This window comes from Myotis daubentonii, chromosome 1 (assembly GCF_963259705.1).
Source record: "Myotis daubentonii chromosome 1, mMyoDau2.1, whole genome shotgun sequence".
Lineage (NCBI taxonomy): Eukaryota > Metazoa > Chordata > Mammalia > Chiroptera > Vespertilionidae > Myotis > Myotis daubentonii.
Window position 1 is genome coordinate 134,389,739 of NC_081840.1, and position 15,742 is coordinate 134,405,480.

Below are 15,742 nucleotides of genomic sequence, written 5' to 3' on the forward strand. Positions count from 1 at the left end.
TTATCACATCTTCTTTAACCCATCATCCATTGAATGGCACTTGTGTTATTTATATGTCTTGGCTGCTGTGAATAATGCTGCAGTGAACATAGGCACACATGCAGCTTTAGGAATAAATGTTTTCCAGATATTCAGGTGATTACCCAGCAGTGGGAATGCTGAGTCCTATGGGAGTTCTAGTATTCATTTTTTGAACAACCTCCATACTGTTATCCAAAATGGCTGTACCAGTTTACATTCTCACCAGCAGTACATGAGTTTTCCTTTTTCTCCACATCATTTCCAACAGTTGTTATATCTTGTCTTATTGATAATAGCCCTTCTAACACGTGTGAGGAATATTTCATTGTAGTTTTGATTTGCATTTGCTTTATAGCTAGTGAGGTTGAACATCTTTTCATATATCTGTTGATCATTTGTATGTTTTCTTCAGAAAAGTGTCTGTTTCAGATTCTCTGTCTATTTTTTTATTTTATTTTTGGGGATTTTTTTATTGTTGTTGTTGAGTTGTATTAGTTCTTTATATATTTTAGATATTAGCCCCTCATTGGAGGTATTGCTTGCCAATATCTTCTCCCATTTAGTTGGTTGCCTTTTTGTTTTGTTGATAATTTCTTTTGCTGTGCAGAAGGCTTTAATTTTATATAAAATATATATTTTTTTAAAAAGTAAAACTATGGTATGTCACAATCTATACTTTAGTCTATCTTCCAATGATATTCTAAACTTTAAGCTAAAATTGTCACATATAGGTATTTTAATTTTAAAAATTATGAAAGAACTTTAATTATTTTGCATGTTTTAAAGCACTTTTATAAAAATAATTTCTATTTTAATTTTGTTTGGCAATTAAATTTAACATATAATAAAATTCATTTTTCATAATCACCTAGGACAGTGGTCGGCAAACTGTGGCCCTTGAGGTGTGGCTCTTCCACAAAATACCACGTGCGGGCACACACATACAGTGTGATTGAAACTTCATGGCCACACTCATGGGGCCAAAGAGCTGCATGTGGCTTGCAAGCTGCAGTTTGCCGACCACTGACCTAGGATTTAAAACAAAATTATTGTGTTTGGAAAAGTGACTTAAGGCTAGCCAAAAATTTATATCTTGATCCTAATTCTCTATTTAAATTCAAAACAATATCTCTCTATATAAAAGGCTAATATGCTAAGTGTCTGTCTGGGTAATGATGTCATGTAGCAATGCCCTAACGATGACTAATCTCCTTGCAGTTTCTTCAGCCCAGGAACACGACTTGCTTTACAGCCAGGTGCAAACATTTCATACTTTAACCAAATGTCTGTGAAACGTTTTCCCATGCCTCATCTCATTTGATCCTCACAGAAGTCCTGGAGTAGGTAGATAGGAGACTCAGTGGAATCCTATTTTCTTTCCATTAGCCGGAAAACGGAGATTTAGAAAGCTTAGAAACTTGACCCAACTGAAAAGAAGTAAGAAATGGTGGACCTTGAAAATGACTTCAGGTTTTCTCACTGTGCAGAATATAGTCAAACACTGCTGCAGTTAAATATTTTACTCTTTGTTCTCCCTGTGTGATCTATAATAATTATCTGCTTTGTGTTTATATTTACTGCTGTGCTGCTGACAATTACCTGAAAGAGAAGTTGGGGTGCTTCACTGGGCTGGAAACAGTTTAGCTAAATCAAAAAGCAGGTCTCATTAAGCGAGTTTATTTTATATATATAAAAGGCTAAGTTGACTTGTGCATGCACGATACATATAAAGCTCTTGCTGGTGCCAATTGCACGGGGGTCTTTCCATCTGTCATTGTTGATCGTGAATTTGGTTGACACTTCTATTATAAAGAAAGGGTGAATAGCGGTATTAAAATATTTCTTCTAATTAATTTCCTTTCAATGTTCATGAATTCATGCACCGGGCCACTAGTTTTTACATAATAGATGGAGTTTGGGTAACTCTTTGACTAAATATTTTATAGAGAGTTTAAATTAAGGAAAGGTGATCATAAAATGGATTTTAAATAGGCAAATAGGCATTTTTGAAAGTCTAACCATTATTTATTTATTTATATTATTTATTTATTTTAAATATTTTTTTGTTGATTTCAGAGAGGAAGGAAAAGGGAGAAAGAGAGATAGAAACATCAAGGATGAGAGAGATTCATTGATTGGCTGCCTCCTGCACACCCTCTACTGGGGATCAAGCCCGCAACCTGGGCATGTGCCCTTGACCGGAATCAAACCCAGGAACCTCCAGTCCACAGGCTGATGCTCTATCTACTGAGCCAAACCAGCTAGGGCAGAAAGTCTAACCATTATTTAAGTCCTGCAAGTACATTGAAACACATATATTGTGCCTGCAGTTACTTTGTTATTCTAACACTGATTGATGTTTCCCTCTGGCCATTTGTACTCATACTCCTGGGTCAATTAATAAGTGGGCAGTATGAAAAATGTTGCCTGAAAACTGCCACACTTCATTTTTCTTTATCTGTATACATGAAAAATATTTGCATGTTGAAATAAAACACATCATATACTCTGAAGTTATATTTCCTTACACAACATAGTGAGAAATTTGCATTCTTATAGGTGGTAAATATACTAAACAAGGATGACATAGGAGAAACAATTCTGAATTGAGAACTGGATTAAAGAACTTTTAGTTGAAAGATCTCTGTTAAAGACATCTTTCATTGGAGAGATTGTATAATTCTGTGTGCTAATTTTATATTGTGTTAACATGTAATTAGTCAGAATGTATGTCCTGGGCTTATAATAAACCTTTCTAAACTCTATGGAGTAGTAGAAAGGCATTAAAGAAAATGTAATTGGAGCAAAGGTGTGGCTAAACATTTTAAATTATCACTAAAATGAACCTTATCAGAAATCTCAGAGGATTTGATTTCAATTACAGATAATTCTTTTTGTAAATGAACTCAAAACTCATATGTGCCTCAATTTGAATATCAGCCCAGTTTGTTAAAGCATAATTCTAATTAGACCAAAATTATATAAATTATTCCTGAAAGGCCAATGGTTTTACACAAAGAAAAAACAAACAAATACTGTTTTTGCAAAATTTTTCAATACCCAATTATAGGAGCCCCTTATGGGACAGGACTGGAAGGGGAGTTAAAAATGATGCCAAACATGGACAACAGGGGGATGAGAGCATGAATGTGTGTGGGGGGAGGTTGGGGTTAATGGGGGGATGAGGACACATTTGTAATACCTTAACCAATAAAGAAATTTAAAAAAAAAATGATGCCAAGTTCCACTTGTAGTGAATTATGTTATACTAGAGGCCCAGTGCATGAATTTGTGCACTGCTGGAGGGCATGGCCTGCGGGGATCGGCCCACTGTGGGAGCACTGCTCATTTTGGTCAGCTGAACGGCTGTGGACCTGCCCTCTGAGTGGCTGCTCCTGCTTTGGGAGCATTACTCATCGTGGTCAGCGGAGCGGCACTCCCACTGTGGGACAGCTCCTGCATTGAGCATCTTCCCCCTGGTGGTCAGTGCGCATCATAGTGACTGGTTGACCAGTCGTTCTGGTCGTTCTGCCATTCAGTCGCTGGACTTTTATATATATAGATTTGTGGGGCAAAATGGCCAGAGATTTACCTTGACTCTGTATTTTATTTTTTGTTTTGTTAATCCTCACTTGAGGATATTTTTCCATTGATTTTTAGAGAAATTGGAAGGAAGGAAGGGAAGGATACAGAAAAATAAAAAAGAGAGAGAGAGATTGGTTGCTGCCTGCACTGTCCCAGCCTTGAGCCTGCACTTGGTTTGAGTCTGCAGCCCAGGTAATGCCCTTAATCGGGAGTCAAGCTCATGACCCTTCAGTGTGCAGGCTGATGCTCTAACCACTGAGCATATGAGCCAGGGCTCAACACAGTATTTATTAAATACTTTGAAAGCCTTTGAAAGCCTTTGAAAGTTTCAATTGGCATTGCTAATGGCTATAACACTTTGGGGAAACTCTTAGAATTAGCCTTATGTTTATATTTGAAGCACCAGACACATGATGGGAATAGCAAATTATACTTTGATTTGGCTTTATGTACAGCTTATTTATCATACACATATTTAAAAACTAGTGGTCATGAAACAATTATGTATTCTGTTTATGGGTTGAAGGAGAAGAGGATGTTTTACCCTTTTCATCTCTTAATTTTAAAGGTGGATTTGTGCCACGTGAGGATGCCGGCTATATTTCATCCAGCAAGGTCTGTGATTTTACATCTGTCAGCCCAAACGGAGCAGATGAAGCCAATTGTGGTGAGTCAGCACTTTAGTCACTTAGTCACTTTTAGTGACTTTTCATCACTCTAGTAGTCACTTGGCTAAGATTTATGTGTACATATTCACTCTCTAAATATAAAGTGCATACTACTTAAGTGTGTGGTGTTTAATAAAGACAGAATTGAGGCCTCTTAAAACTAAAATGACTTGCAGTTGAACAACTTCAGAGGGAAGTAAGGGGAGCAACCAAAGGACTGATGTGCATGCATATAAGCATAACCTGTGGACACAGAGTGTAGGGGGGTGAGGGCATGTGCTGGGATGTGGGAACGGCTGGGGGGAGGTCAATGGGGGGAAAGGAGACATATATAATACTTTAAACATTAAAGAATTAAATAAAAATGAAAATAAAATGAAATGAAGACAAAATAAAGCAAACCAGATTAGTTTTAAAGCAGTAGAAATGAATGAAGACACCTTACTTTTGTTGTGCTGGGTTTGAATATAAAATTTGAAACAAATGCAAAAAGTAATTCAAAAGACAAGAACAAGAGTCTATTGTAAATATTCATTTATTAAATTCTGTTTGCTATTGTAAGAATGCTTAATTTTATTGTTAACAGTTACCATTCCAGTGCTACATAATGCAGAGAGGTACATAATGCTTAAGTATATTCTTTCAAACCACAGTGCATCAGTAAATAAATTGGTCTTAAAACTATAGATCATGGATATTTCTACATATTATGAAATCTTTCAGGTTTTCTTTTAACTTTCTTCTTTTCAAAGCTGTGTTTCCATTCTTTCTGTATTATGCTGATATTGCTCTAGAGCAGCGGTTTTCAACCTGTGGGTCGCGACCCCTTTGGGGGTTGAACGACCCTTTCACAGGGGTCGCCTAAGACCATCGGAAAACACATATATAATTACATATTGTTTTTGTGATTAATCACTATGCTTTAATTATGTTCAATTTGTAACAATGAAAATACATTCTGCATATCAGATATTTACATTATGATTCATAACAGTAGCAAAATTACAGTTATGAAGTAGCAACGAAAATAATTTTATGGTTGGGGGTTACCACAGCATGAGGAACTGTATTAAAGGGTTGCGGCATAAGGAAGGTTGAGAACCACTGCAGGAGTTGAAGAATTATATTATATGGAAGGTAAATACTTTCTCAGCCAGGATTTCTTAAAATGTTTTCTGGTTTTCTTGTTATGTCAGAAGAGTTATTTATTGACAAGTCAGCCAGGGATGGGTCAACAGGTCTAAGTCTATCTCTGATATACATTAAGACTTTTACCAAATATACATGGTTTAGGAATTTTATCTACATAAACTCTTTTAATCATGAACAATTTAAGAGGTAGGCACTATTATTATCCTCATTTTATAGACTTTCTCATCAGTTAGTGTCCATTCAGGAGACAGGAACCACATGAGAAATTTGAACAGTGAAGATTCAACATAAAGAATTATTATTAGTAAAAAGTAGTTAACTACAAAAAAAGAACAATAAAAAGGAAAAGAGTAACAAACATGGGGAGCAGCTTCTACATCGAGGGCTGAGATGGCGAATCCAAGGAAAGAATACATTTGGATAAGTACACTCTACCTACATCCCAACACTGGGATTGAGACTTTTTTGTAGAGGGTATGACTGGGAACCCTGGAATGTGGGGAAATCCGCTGGGATGCTGTGGGCTGGATTTGGCTCAGAGCTGGTGGGCCAAGGCAAGGGAGAAATTCTCCACCAGGATGCCTGAAAAACTCATCGAAGGGTCACCTTACATTGTTGGCAGTCACAGGGCAAGAGAGAAAAAAAAAGTACTCTGGAGGAAAAAATAAAGTTCCTTCTATTATGCTACCCATCCTGTGCTCTGTACTGAAAAGCCTAACATTGTGCAAACTAATCAAAAGAGAAATGTTTATAGGGTCCAGCTCCAGTATCTCAAAGCAGGGCAAAGAAGGGTACTTTAGGAGCTGAGATACAATCTGTAATAATCTGTATTATAAAAGGCCTGTGGCCGTAACACCAAAAAGACCAATGACTGGACTCACCAGGAGGTGCATTGATGGGTCCTGCGGTGACGGTGGGCGGGACTCTGGGTCTCGTGCGATTTCGCACTCTGGGCCTCTAGTAAAAGCATAATATGCTAATTAGACCGGATGTCCTTCTGAACAAAGCTGGGGCCGCGAAGGAAGCCCGGATCCCAGGTGCCTGCTGGAGGCCAGAGTGAAGCCTGAGTCCCGGGTGCCGGAGGGAAGCCAGTGCCGGCAGCCTGGGGAAGGAAGGCCTACTCTTGCACGGATTTCATGCATCTGGCCTCTAGTATATTTATAACTAGCATTCTTCTTAATTAGTGGAATCCCATTTTCAATGCAGTCCATGTACCTCACAAACCTATATTCTTAAGCACACATTATTAGCCTTTTTATCCTTTCAAGGTCATCATTAAATTAAGAATGATACTTGCCAGAAATGAAGAGTTGCCCTTATCATCAGTTTGAGCAATAGGAAGTTTGAAGCCAGACAAAAAAAATCACTTTTGGAAGTGAACTCATGCTTTTACTTAGGTCCCTATGAGATCAAATAATAACTTAGTTAATTCTATATAGAAGTTTAAACAATTAATGTCCTTAAAAATAACAACAAAACTGAATCCATTCTCTTTAGTAATTATTTCTTTAATCACATTACATTTCATAAATCTGAATGTACTGAATTGCCTTCAATTCCTGTAGGATGTTTCATGGAATTAAAAGATTGTTTTCTAGACATGAACAGAAGATGAAGATCACTACTTGGCAATGGGCCCATGACCACAGTGAACTGGGTTAAAAATTAGCAAATGAACTCCAATTCTGAGTCTTTATTTTCATTTCTTTGCCTGTTTTTTTTTTTTTTTTTTTTCTCAGAGCTAATTTTATCCTGGGAATCTGTTTACTCATAGAAATGCCAATTCTTCATCCCATTTTTATGAACCTATGCATTAAAGATTCTGGCAGTGAGTAGAGATGAGATAAAGGCACAAGGAAAAATTTAGAGGAGTAAGGATAGTAGTCTTTTGTCTCTTTGTAGCAAAAAGGAGAGAAGGAAGTACATGGATTTTAAGATGAACATCTAGCCTTGAACTAACCAGCATATCAATTACCCCATAGAGAACTTAATTGCTTGAAAAAACAGATGTTTTCTGCAAGCTGAAAAAGACAATACCACCCATAGGATTTCTATTCATAAATAATAAATCCTCCTTAAAAAGGACATTAATATTCCAGAATTTTAAATATTTATATTTTGATGCAATTTATTCTAATTTTCTCATTCTTATGAACATTGCTAACTCAACTTGATTTGTTTTTCTTTTAGATAAGAGTAATTATGGCCTGCCGCAGAATAGCTATTAAACGTACTAAGAACTAGGTTTTCAGTGCCTCTGAAATATCTTCAAACCTTTTAGTAAAAAAAACACACTAGAATATTTTAACCAATTTTGGTAAAATAAATTTCAAAAAGTTATTGTATTAAAAAAATGTTTGGGATGCCTGGAGATTTTGGCATTTTGTAGAATTTTGAAAACCTTGGATGATTTTGTGGGAGGCCGTTAGACAGACCTGAGCAGAGCTAGGGATATGGGCCAGGAACAGGCCACCAGGGTGAAGAGCCCAGGTGCCTAGCAAAGAGCAAAACTGGGAAAAGAAGGACTTCACCCCCGTGTAACCTTTCTTCTATTAGCATATTGCCATTCACATGTGGTTTAGACCGCCTGGCCTTTCATATCACTGTTCAGGCAGTTCAGACTCTCCTCGGACCTTTCCTCCCCAGCATGTTGCTAGCCACGTGGATTACACCTCCAGGACAAGGAGGTTTTGACCCCCATCCCAAACATGTAAGCCTCAGTTGTGTTGCAGCTCCAGGCCCAGAAAAGGAGCAAGGCCAGGTGGGGTGATGCCCCTGGTGACATGAGGACCAGCTGCATTGATTGATGACCCTCTGCCCTGGCACTGACCAATCAGTAGAGGCCAGGACCCTGAAAGGACACACCTGGAGGGCTGATAAATATCCTATTGAGATCCTTCCTTGGGAACGTCCCTAAAATCCTGGCTCTTAAAAGCCATTAGGACTTTGAACCCAGTGCTACTCCCTCTATGGAGCACACCCATATCACACCCCCCACCCGGTGCACTTTTCTTGTCTGTCTGTTTCCTAAACTCCAGGGTCCTTCTTTTGCCTCTTTAAATTGTTTCCTGACCCCATACCTTCTATCACTCACTTCGTCTACCCCTGTGACTTTCTAAATATATAGTCTTGGCTCTGAATTCTTTCTTAGCCAGAACTCAAGTACTAAGGTTGCTGAACCAAGGTTTGGTCTGACTCCACCAGTCTAACACCTGGTGCCATTTTTGCTGCTGCCAACAACTTAAGTGACTTTCTATATTCATTTATTGCAATATAAAACTACGATTATTTAAATTGCAGCCTAGTTGTGCAGGTTTTTAAGGAGTCCCTTCCTCCCTCCCTTTCTCCCTTCCTACTTTCCTACCTTCCCTTCCTACCCTTCCTCCCTCCCTCCCCGCATCTTTCCTTTCTTTCTTTTTTAGACAGTTAAAAAATACCATACACTGACAATGGTGTTAAATTGTCTCCAATATTTATTTATGGTAACTGAGGAACTGAAGAACCTACATAGCTGGGCAGATGTAATATCTCTTAGCAGAACTTCCCTTGGCCTGCAGACCCTAACAGGGTAGGCTGCAGGGTAAAGCGCTGATTTCCATTTGAGCTTGGTAAAGGCATATTGGCAAAGTTCATGCCAGAGTGATTTTATAATGGGCTTATGTTGTTATTTATGAAGAACTTTGACAAATAATCTATGTTCTCATTTAAGAGAATGTTTCAAATTATTTGGGTATGTGAGCTCTCAAATCCAACTTGGCGTCAGTAGGACAAAACCTAAGGAAGGCTGGGGGCCTGAGAGGGAGACAGAGAGCAGAGTGCCCAGGTGTGTTCAGCGGTGTCAGTGCTCTGAAAAGTTCCTTTCCCCTGCACAGGCTGTTTGAAGTCAGTACGCCATTGTCATCACTTTTAAGCACATCTCTTTATTTTTCTTAGCTTAAAATTGTTAATTTGAATTATTTCTCTAGGATAGGCACTAAAATTCAGTTTTTGCTTTAAATGGCTATTTCATGACATAGTGCATTTCGCCTTTTTTTTTTTTTTTTGCCAAAGGGTTATTATGTTAATAAGCAGTCATGCCAGCAGAGTAGAAGGGTTCCAGCTACACTGTGCTTGAAGTGCATTTTGAAATTTGCTTTCAGTTTTCTCATGCTCATGAAAATACTGTTCAGAAGGTCCCAATTTTGTAAACACATATTTAGTTTTCTCAAAGACTAATATAGGTAATACTACTTTATATAGTGTTTGCTTTAGTTCCAGAAAGTAACCTTTATACTTGGAAATGAAAATTTCATGTGTCAAATAGTATCAATGATACATTTTGTTATGTCACATTGGGTGAGCAGTATATATATACACACATATGTGTATGTGTGTGCAGTCATTTTGTTCTAGTCCACACTGTGTAATGCAGATGAGAAAGCCAAATCTGTACTTAGTAAAGATATTTTAATATTCTCAAACAACTTTTTCTGAGCTCTATAATGCATTTCTATCTAAAAATTGTTTAGTCTGATATGCATGTGATTTTCTTGCTAAAAATAGGCCTAAATGATTTCTTATTTTCTATATTTCTCTCTGCTTATGGGAAAAACAACATAAGCCAACACTTAGCATTTGAATTCAATAAAGTCTAAGGAAAGATAGGTCACACAGTATAGAAAAAGGAATATTTTATTATTTTTCTAATTTACTTTTTTCAAACTTAGATGCTGGTTGTATATTTTCCCCAAACTACTGTATCTGCTAGAATCTTTAATGTATAGATTCATAAAAATGGGATGAAGAATTATCATTTCTATGACTAAACAGATCTCCAGTATAAAATTAGCTCTGCAAAAGAAGCAGGCAAAAAATAAAGATAAAGACTCAGAGATAGGGAGTTCATTTTCTATTTTTTTAAAAATATATATTTTTATTGATTTCAGAGAGGAAGGGAGAGGGAGAGAGAGATAGAAACATCAATGATCATTGATTGGCTGCCTCCTGCATGCCCTCTCCTGGGGATTGAACCCACAACCCGAGCATATGCCCTTGACCAGAATCAAACCTGGGACCCTTCATTCCCCAGGCTGACCATCTATCCCCTGAGCCAAACCAGCTAGGGCTCACTTGCTATTTTTTTTTTTTTAACTCATTTCACTATGGTCATGGGTCCATTGCCAATATGATCTTCTTATTTTCAAGTCTATACAACAGTATTTTAACTTCCTGAAACACACTATTGTGTTTTGTTGAAGGTAATTCAGGACATTTCAATTTTATGAACTGTAATGTGATTAAAGAAATAATGTGTGGTTTAAGAATGTGGGTTCTGGAGACAGATTGCCTGGATTTAAAATAAGGTTCCACCAATTACAGACTAGACATCAGCCAAATGTGCCATTTATAAATTGATTGTGTTGTAGCTCCAAATCCATCTTTCTTTGCCCTGCTTTGAGTGAGATACTGAGCTGGATTGTGTAAACATTTCTGACTAGCTCATACAGTGTTAGGCTTTGAAAGGAGAGAGCACAGGATGGATCTACATGAGGCAACAAAGTGTAGAGTTAGGAGCATCTCTTTTTTGATTCCAATGTACCCTTTTTATTTTTTGGATGCATTCTGGTGGATAATTTCTTCCTTTGCCTACTGGCTGTAACCAGTGTGTGTGTGTGTGTGTGTGTGTGTGTGTGTGTGTGTGTTGTGTGTATGTATGTATGTGTTGTGTGTGTGTGTGTTTGTGTGTGTGTATATGTATGTATTTGTCTTCTAATTGGGGCTGTATTTTTTTTCACGTTTTTTTTTGAAAAAAAAATGCTTTTGAGAAGATATTCTTAGGAAAGATTCAACATATTTAAAATTAATTATAAAATTAAAGGCTTCTTAAAATAATGCACCTCTCTTTAATACACAAATTACTTTTTATTTTACAAAGAAGTGAAAATAAGCTGCTGATTATTATTTTATATTCTTCTCTATAGGCCTGACCCCATGGGAAAATGTCTGAAATAAACCTATATTTGCTAATTATTTAACAGCTTACATTTTTATTAAGTGTAAATTGGTTAATCAATAAGTTATTGTGGTAAAAAGATGTTATTTTTTTCTTAGTAAACTGGATTCTTATTTTCTTCCTCATATTGTCCTCAAATTACAATCTAGACATTGTTTTTCAATTAAAAAAAACACACAAAAAAACCTCCCTCAACAGAGGTAATTATAAAATATTGGAATGGGAAGTTGTTTCTGGTGAAGGCTCATCATTTCTGTTACATAAAACCAAGAAGTGGAGAAAAAAGTCCATTCATTCTCATTTATGGAGCCATTGATCACTGAGGGGAAAAAGAGGAAAATATTTCTGTAGACAAGTAAAATCTGGTAAATATCCCAGGTTATTTTTATCAATCTTTGCTGCAGTCAGTTATGTTGTCAGATTAAAGAAAGTCAGTGTAGTAGAGATAAAATAATAGATAAGATACTAGAGATGAAAAAATACAGGATTCTTTTTCAGTTAAAAATTCTACTGATAATATAATCTGAGTATTTAATAAGAACGTCTTTTTCTATGATCACTTAAGATTAAATTTCAATAACATATTATTGTATCTGTGGAGACAGTGGATTTTTTCTATGCATTACTTTGAGCACATTTCAGCTTTTATTCTTCGCTAAGATCATTGTTCTTCTTTGCTCTGAAATTATAAATTAGAAGTCTAAGCATCTTTTTGTTGTTGTTTGTAAGCTCATTCTACACCAGTACTTCTCTTTTCTCTCATATTTACTACTCTTGTTCATTTTGTTTCTGTTTTCAGTTTAGCAAAGTATGTGATGAGAAGTATAAGGAGGTAAAATGATTCTCCCCTATTCAACACCAAGTTTTCTTAGAAAACAATGTCTTATTGCCTTGCAGAACTTTACTACTGTTGATACTGAAATTTACATTATCTTCCAATGTTGATGTAAACCTCTCTCTTTGTAGTATATATAGATTTAAAGACACCTGAAAGACCATATGATAATATAAATACTACCACACACTTATGAAGCACTTATTTTGTATCTAAAATTGTCTGAGATGTATTTACACACATTAACTAATTTATACTTAGGAAAAGTGAGGCCCAAGGAGAATGAAATTCACATCCCTTACAATGTTCACATATTTAGTTCAGGATGGAGGTGAGAGTGCAAAGTGAATCTCAGGGTTGATTTTAATTTTATCACTAAGTTTTCCAGGGTGATTAAATTTATAAGATTCTAAAGTAAAGCAGACCTCTTCACACTTATGGGCATTTATAAGAAAGGCTTTAAAAAATAAGTATTTAGTATCTGCTAGAAGTGTATTGTGTATGCAAAGATGTTTGGTATATTTGCCATGCTATGGAGTAGTTTACAATTTAGATGAGAAGATAGAAAATACATACAAATTATAACTAACAGAAAAAGCTAGTTTTGCTCCATTGGCAATAAGGAGGGTCTAAGATAGGCATGGATAGAAATCTGAGATAAGCATGGAAGGAGGCTTAATGACAAGTTTGGGAATAAAGATATTTCTTGACTTAAATTGGAAATTCCATAAGGCCCTAGGAGCAGAATTTGAATTGCAGAACCAAATTGTTGATAAAAGTAAGAGTGAGGCAACTAGCTAGAATAGTTTTTACCTGGGGAGTTAATTATGTACCACTGGGGTAAAGAAGTGAGTATTTTCAGGGGGCACCTAGAGAGATAGAACAATAACCCTGTGGTTAGTTCATTCATTCAGTCAATATTTAAACAAGCACTATATTTGGCTCTATAGCTGTTACAGAATGAACGAGGCATCTATGGCTCCTGCCTTCATAAAGATTCCAATCTAGTGGGAAGAACTATAATACACTAATAAAAACATACTTGCAAGAGGTACGTGGGAGTTACAGGATGGTATGTGATAGTTATAGATTCATCCTGTGATTGGCCCTAGTGTGGAGATATCAGGATTTTTTTTATTGTTGATAGTATTACAGGTGACCCTTTGGCCCCCTTTCATCCAGCCCCTGTTCTATCCCAGTTAGTTTTTATTGTCCCATAGTTCTGCCTTTCCCAGAGTGTCATATAGTTGGAATAAGTATATAGCTTTTTCCAATTGTCTTCTTTTACTTCTTAGTATGAATTTATGGTTCTTAAATGTCTTTTCATGGCTCGATAGAGCATTTCTTTTTAGAGCTGAATAATATTCAGTATTCCATGTGAATAAAAGTTCTATAACAACCGTGTGCAGATTTTTGTGTTGACATAAGTTTTCTGCCGGGGTCCAACCCCAGCAGGTCCAGGGGTCCCCAAAGGTGTGGACGGAGTCGGCGAAGAAGGAATGACACGGAGACAGCATTCAGTTGATCAGCAGCCTAGCCAGGATCTCCAGCCAAGTTCTGGTCTGGATCTCCAGAGAGGTTCTGCTTAGGATCTCCAGAGAGGTTCTGTCCAGGTTCTCCAGTCAGGTTCAGTCACCAGGTTCTAGTCAGGCTCTCCTGCCAATCTCCGCAGTCAGGTTCAGTCCAGGATCCCCTGCCATGCTCTCTCGCCAGGCTCCGCCTCCAGGCTCCGAGGCCAGTCCCTGTCCAGGATCCTCTGGCATGCTCTCTCCAGCGAAGTTCTTCTGTCTCTAGAGAACGTTCTGTGTAGGTTCTGTGCCTAGGCTCTGTCTCTCTTGGTCCTGTCTTCCAAGCCCTGTGTCTTGCTGTCTTGTTACATCTGTATTTATACCAGTTGATTCAATCCTATCAATCTCTATTACAAAGGTTAGGGCGTTTCTTATCTCCATTCCAGGGAGTAAAGATTATGTAACTTAAGCATGATTGTTCGTAGTTAAAGTGATTAATTACCCGCCTGGCACTTAGTTGAGGGGTTTTATTCCCTCCCTAACTTCAGGGGAAAATCCCTACCTGGGGATTCAACCTTTCTCGGAGAGGTGACATTGGTTAAAACACAGCGCCAAGAAGGTGAGCAAACATATTAAGAACCGTATGCCATATATGCCAGGTCCCTTGAAACAGCAAGGATGGACCGGCTCCCGGCAGTTTTCAACTCTTTTGAATAAATAATAAGGAACACAGTTGCTATTTCATGTGGTAATAGCATGTTTAGTTTTGTGAGAAACTGCCAAACTGTCTCCCAGAATGTTGTACCATTTTGCATTTTCACCAATGATGAATGAGAGTTCCTGTTGCTTCAGATCCTCACCAACACTAGTTATTGTCAGTATCCTGGATTTTGACCATTCTGATAGGGTGTAGTGGTATTTATTATTGTTTTAATTTTCATTTCTTTGATGATATATGGCATGGAGCATATTTTCATGTACTTATTTGCCTCTGTAGATTTTCTTTGGTGAGGTATCTGTTTAAATCTTTGAGCCATATTTTTAAAACTAAGTAGTTTGTTTTCTTATTGTTGTTTTTTCATTTATATATTTTGGATAAAATCCTGTATAAGATGTAATTTTGGTAAGCATTTTCTCCCAGCCTGGACTTGTCTTCTCATTCTCTTGAGATTGTCTTGTAGAACAGATTTTTTTAATTTCAATAAAGTACAGCTTATCAATTATTCCTTTTATAGATCTTGCCTTTGGTGTTGTATCTGAAAAGTCATCACCATACTTAAGGTCATCTAAGATTTATCCTATGTTTGTAGGAGTTTTATAGTTTTGCATTTTACATTTAGGCCTGTGATTTATTTTTAGTTCATTTTAGTGATGCATATAAAGTCTGTGTCTAGATTATTTTTTTCATGTGATTGTCCAGTTGTTCCAACATTATTTGTTGAAGTCTGTATTTTATTCATTGTGATGCTTTTGCTCCTTTGGCAGGATCAATTGACTACTTATGTGGGTCACATTATTTTTTTTTCAAGTAATAGAGTAAATTTGAATTGCTTGGTCAAAGTAAATGGTGTGTTCCGAAAAGGAAAAAAAAAAGGACTGTGGTAAGCTATTAAAATGGGTGAATGGTATTCTTGTTTTAATAAAGAAACTGAAATAATAAAGGTAGCTTGAGCATAAAGACAAGAGAGGCACAGAAATTTGGGGGATTAGTTTAACCACAATTTGGATTTGGACATTATTCTAAATAATAGGGAAGCTATTTAAGGATTTTTAAAAGCAATTGTGGGATCAAGTTTGAATTATTAAGTTCTTTAAATGTTTACACCCTGACTGCAGAGTGTAGAATGAATTGAAGGGGAGAATAAGGAAGTAATGATTTCAGACAGGAGAATTTTGGAGTAAAGAAGATGAGAGATTATCATGGACTGAACTGGCATATAGAGATACATTATAATAAAATTTTAAAAATAAATCTAAGTGT

General features: G+C 36.7%; 1 protein-coding gene across 1 annotated transcript in view; it reads left to right on the plus strand.

Annotated features, from left to right (window-relative positions):
• The window catches only part of MALRD1 (MAM and LDL receptor class A domain containing 1), a 629,377-nt gene that overhangs the window by 109,645 nt on the left and 503,990 nt on the right, over positions 1 to 15,742 (plus strand). Inside the window, exon 15 of the mRNA XM_059660668.1 lies at positions 4,175 to 4,273. Coding sequence (XP_059516651.1) covers positions 4,175 to 4,273 — 99 coding nt within the window. The remainder of the gene's footprint in view (positions 1 to 4,174; positions 4,274 to 15,742) is intronic.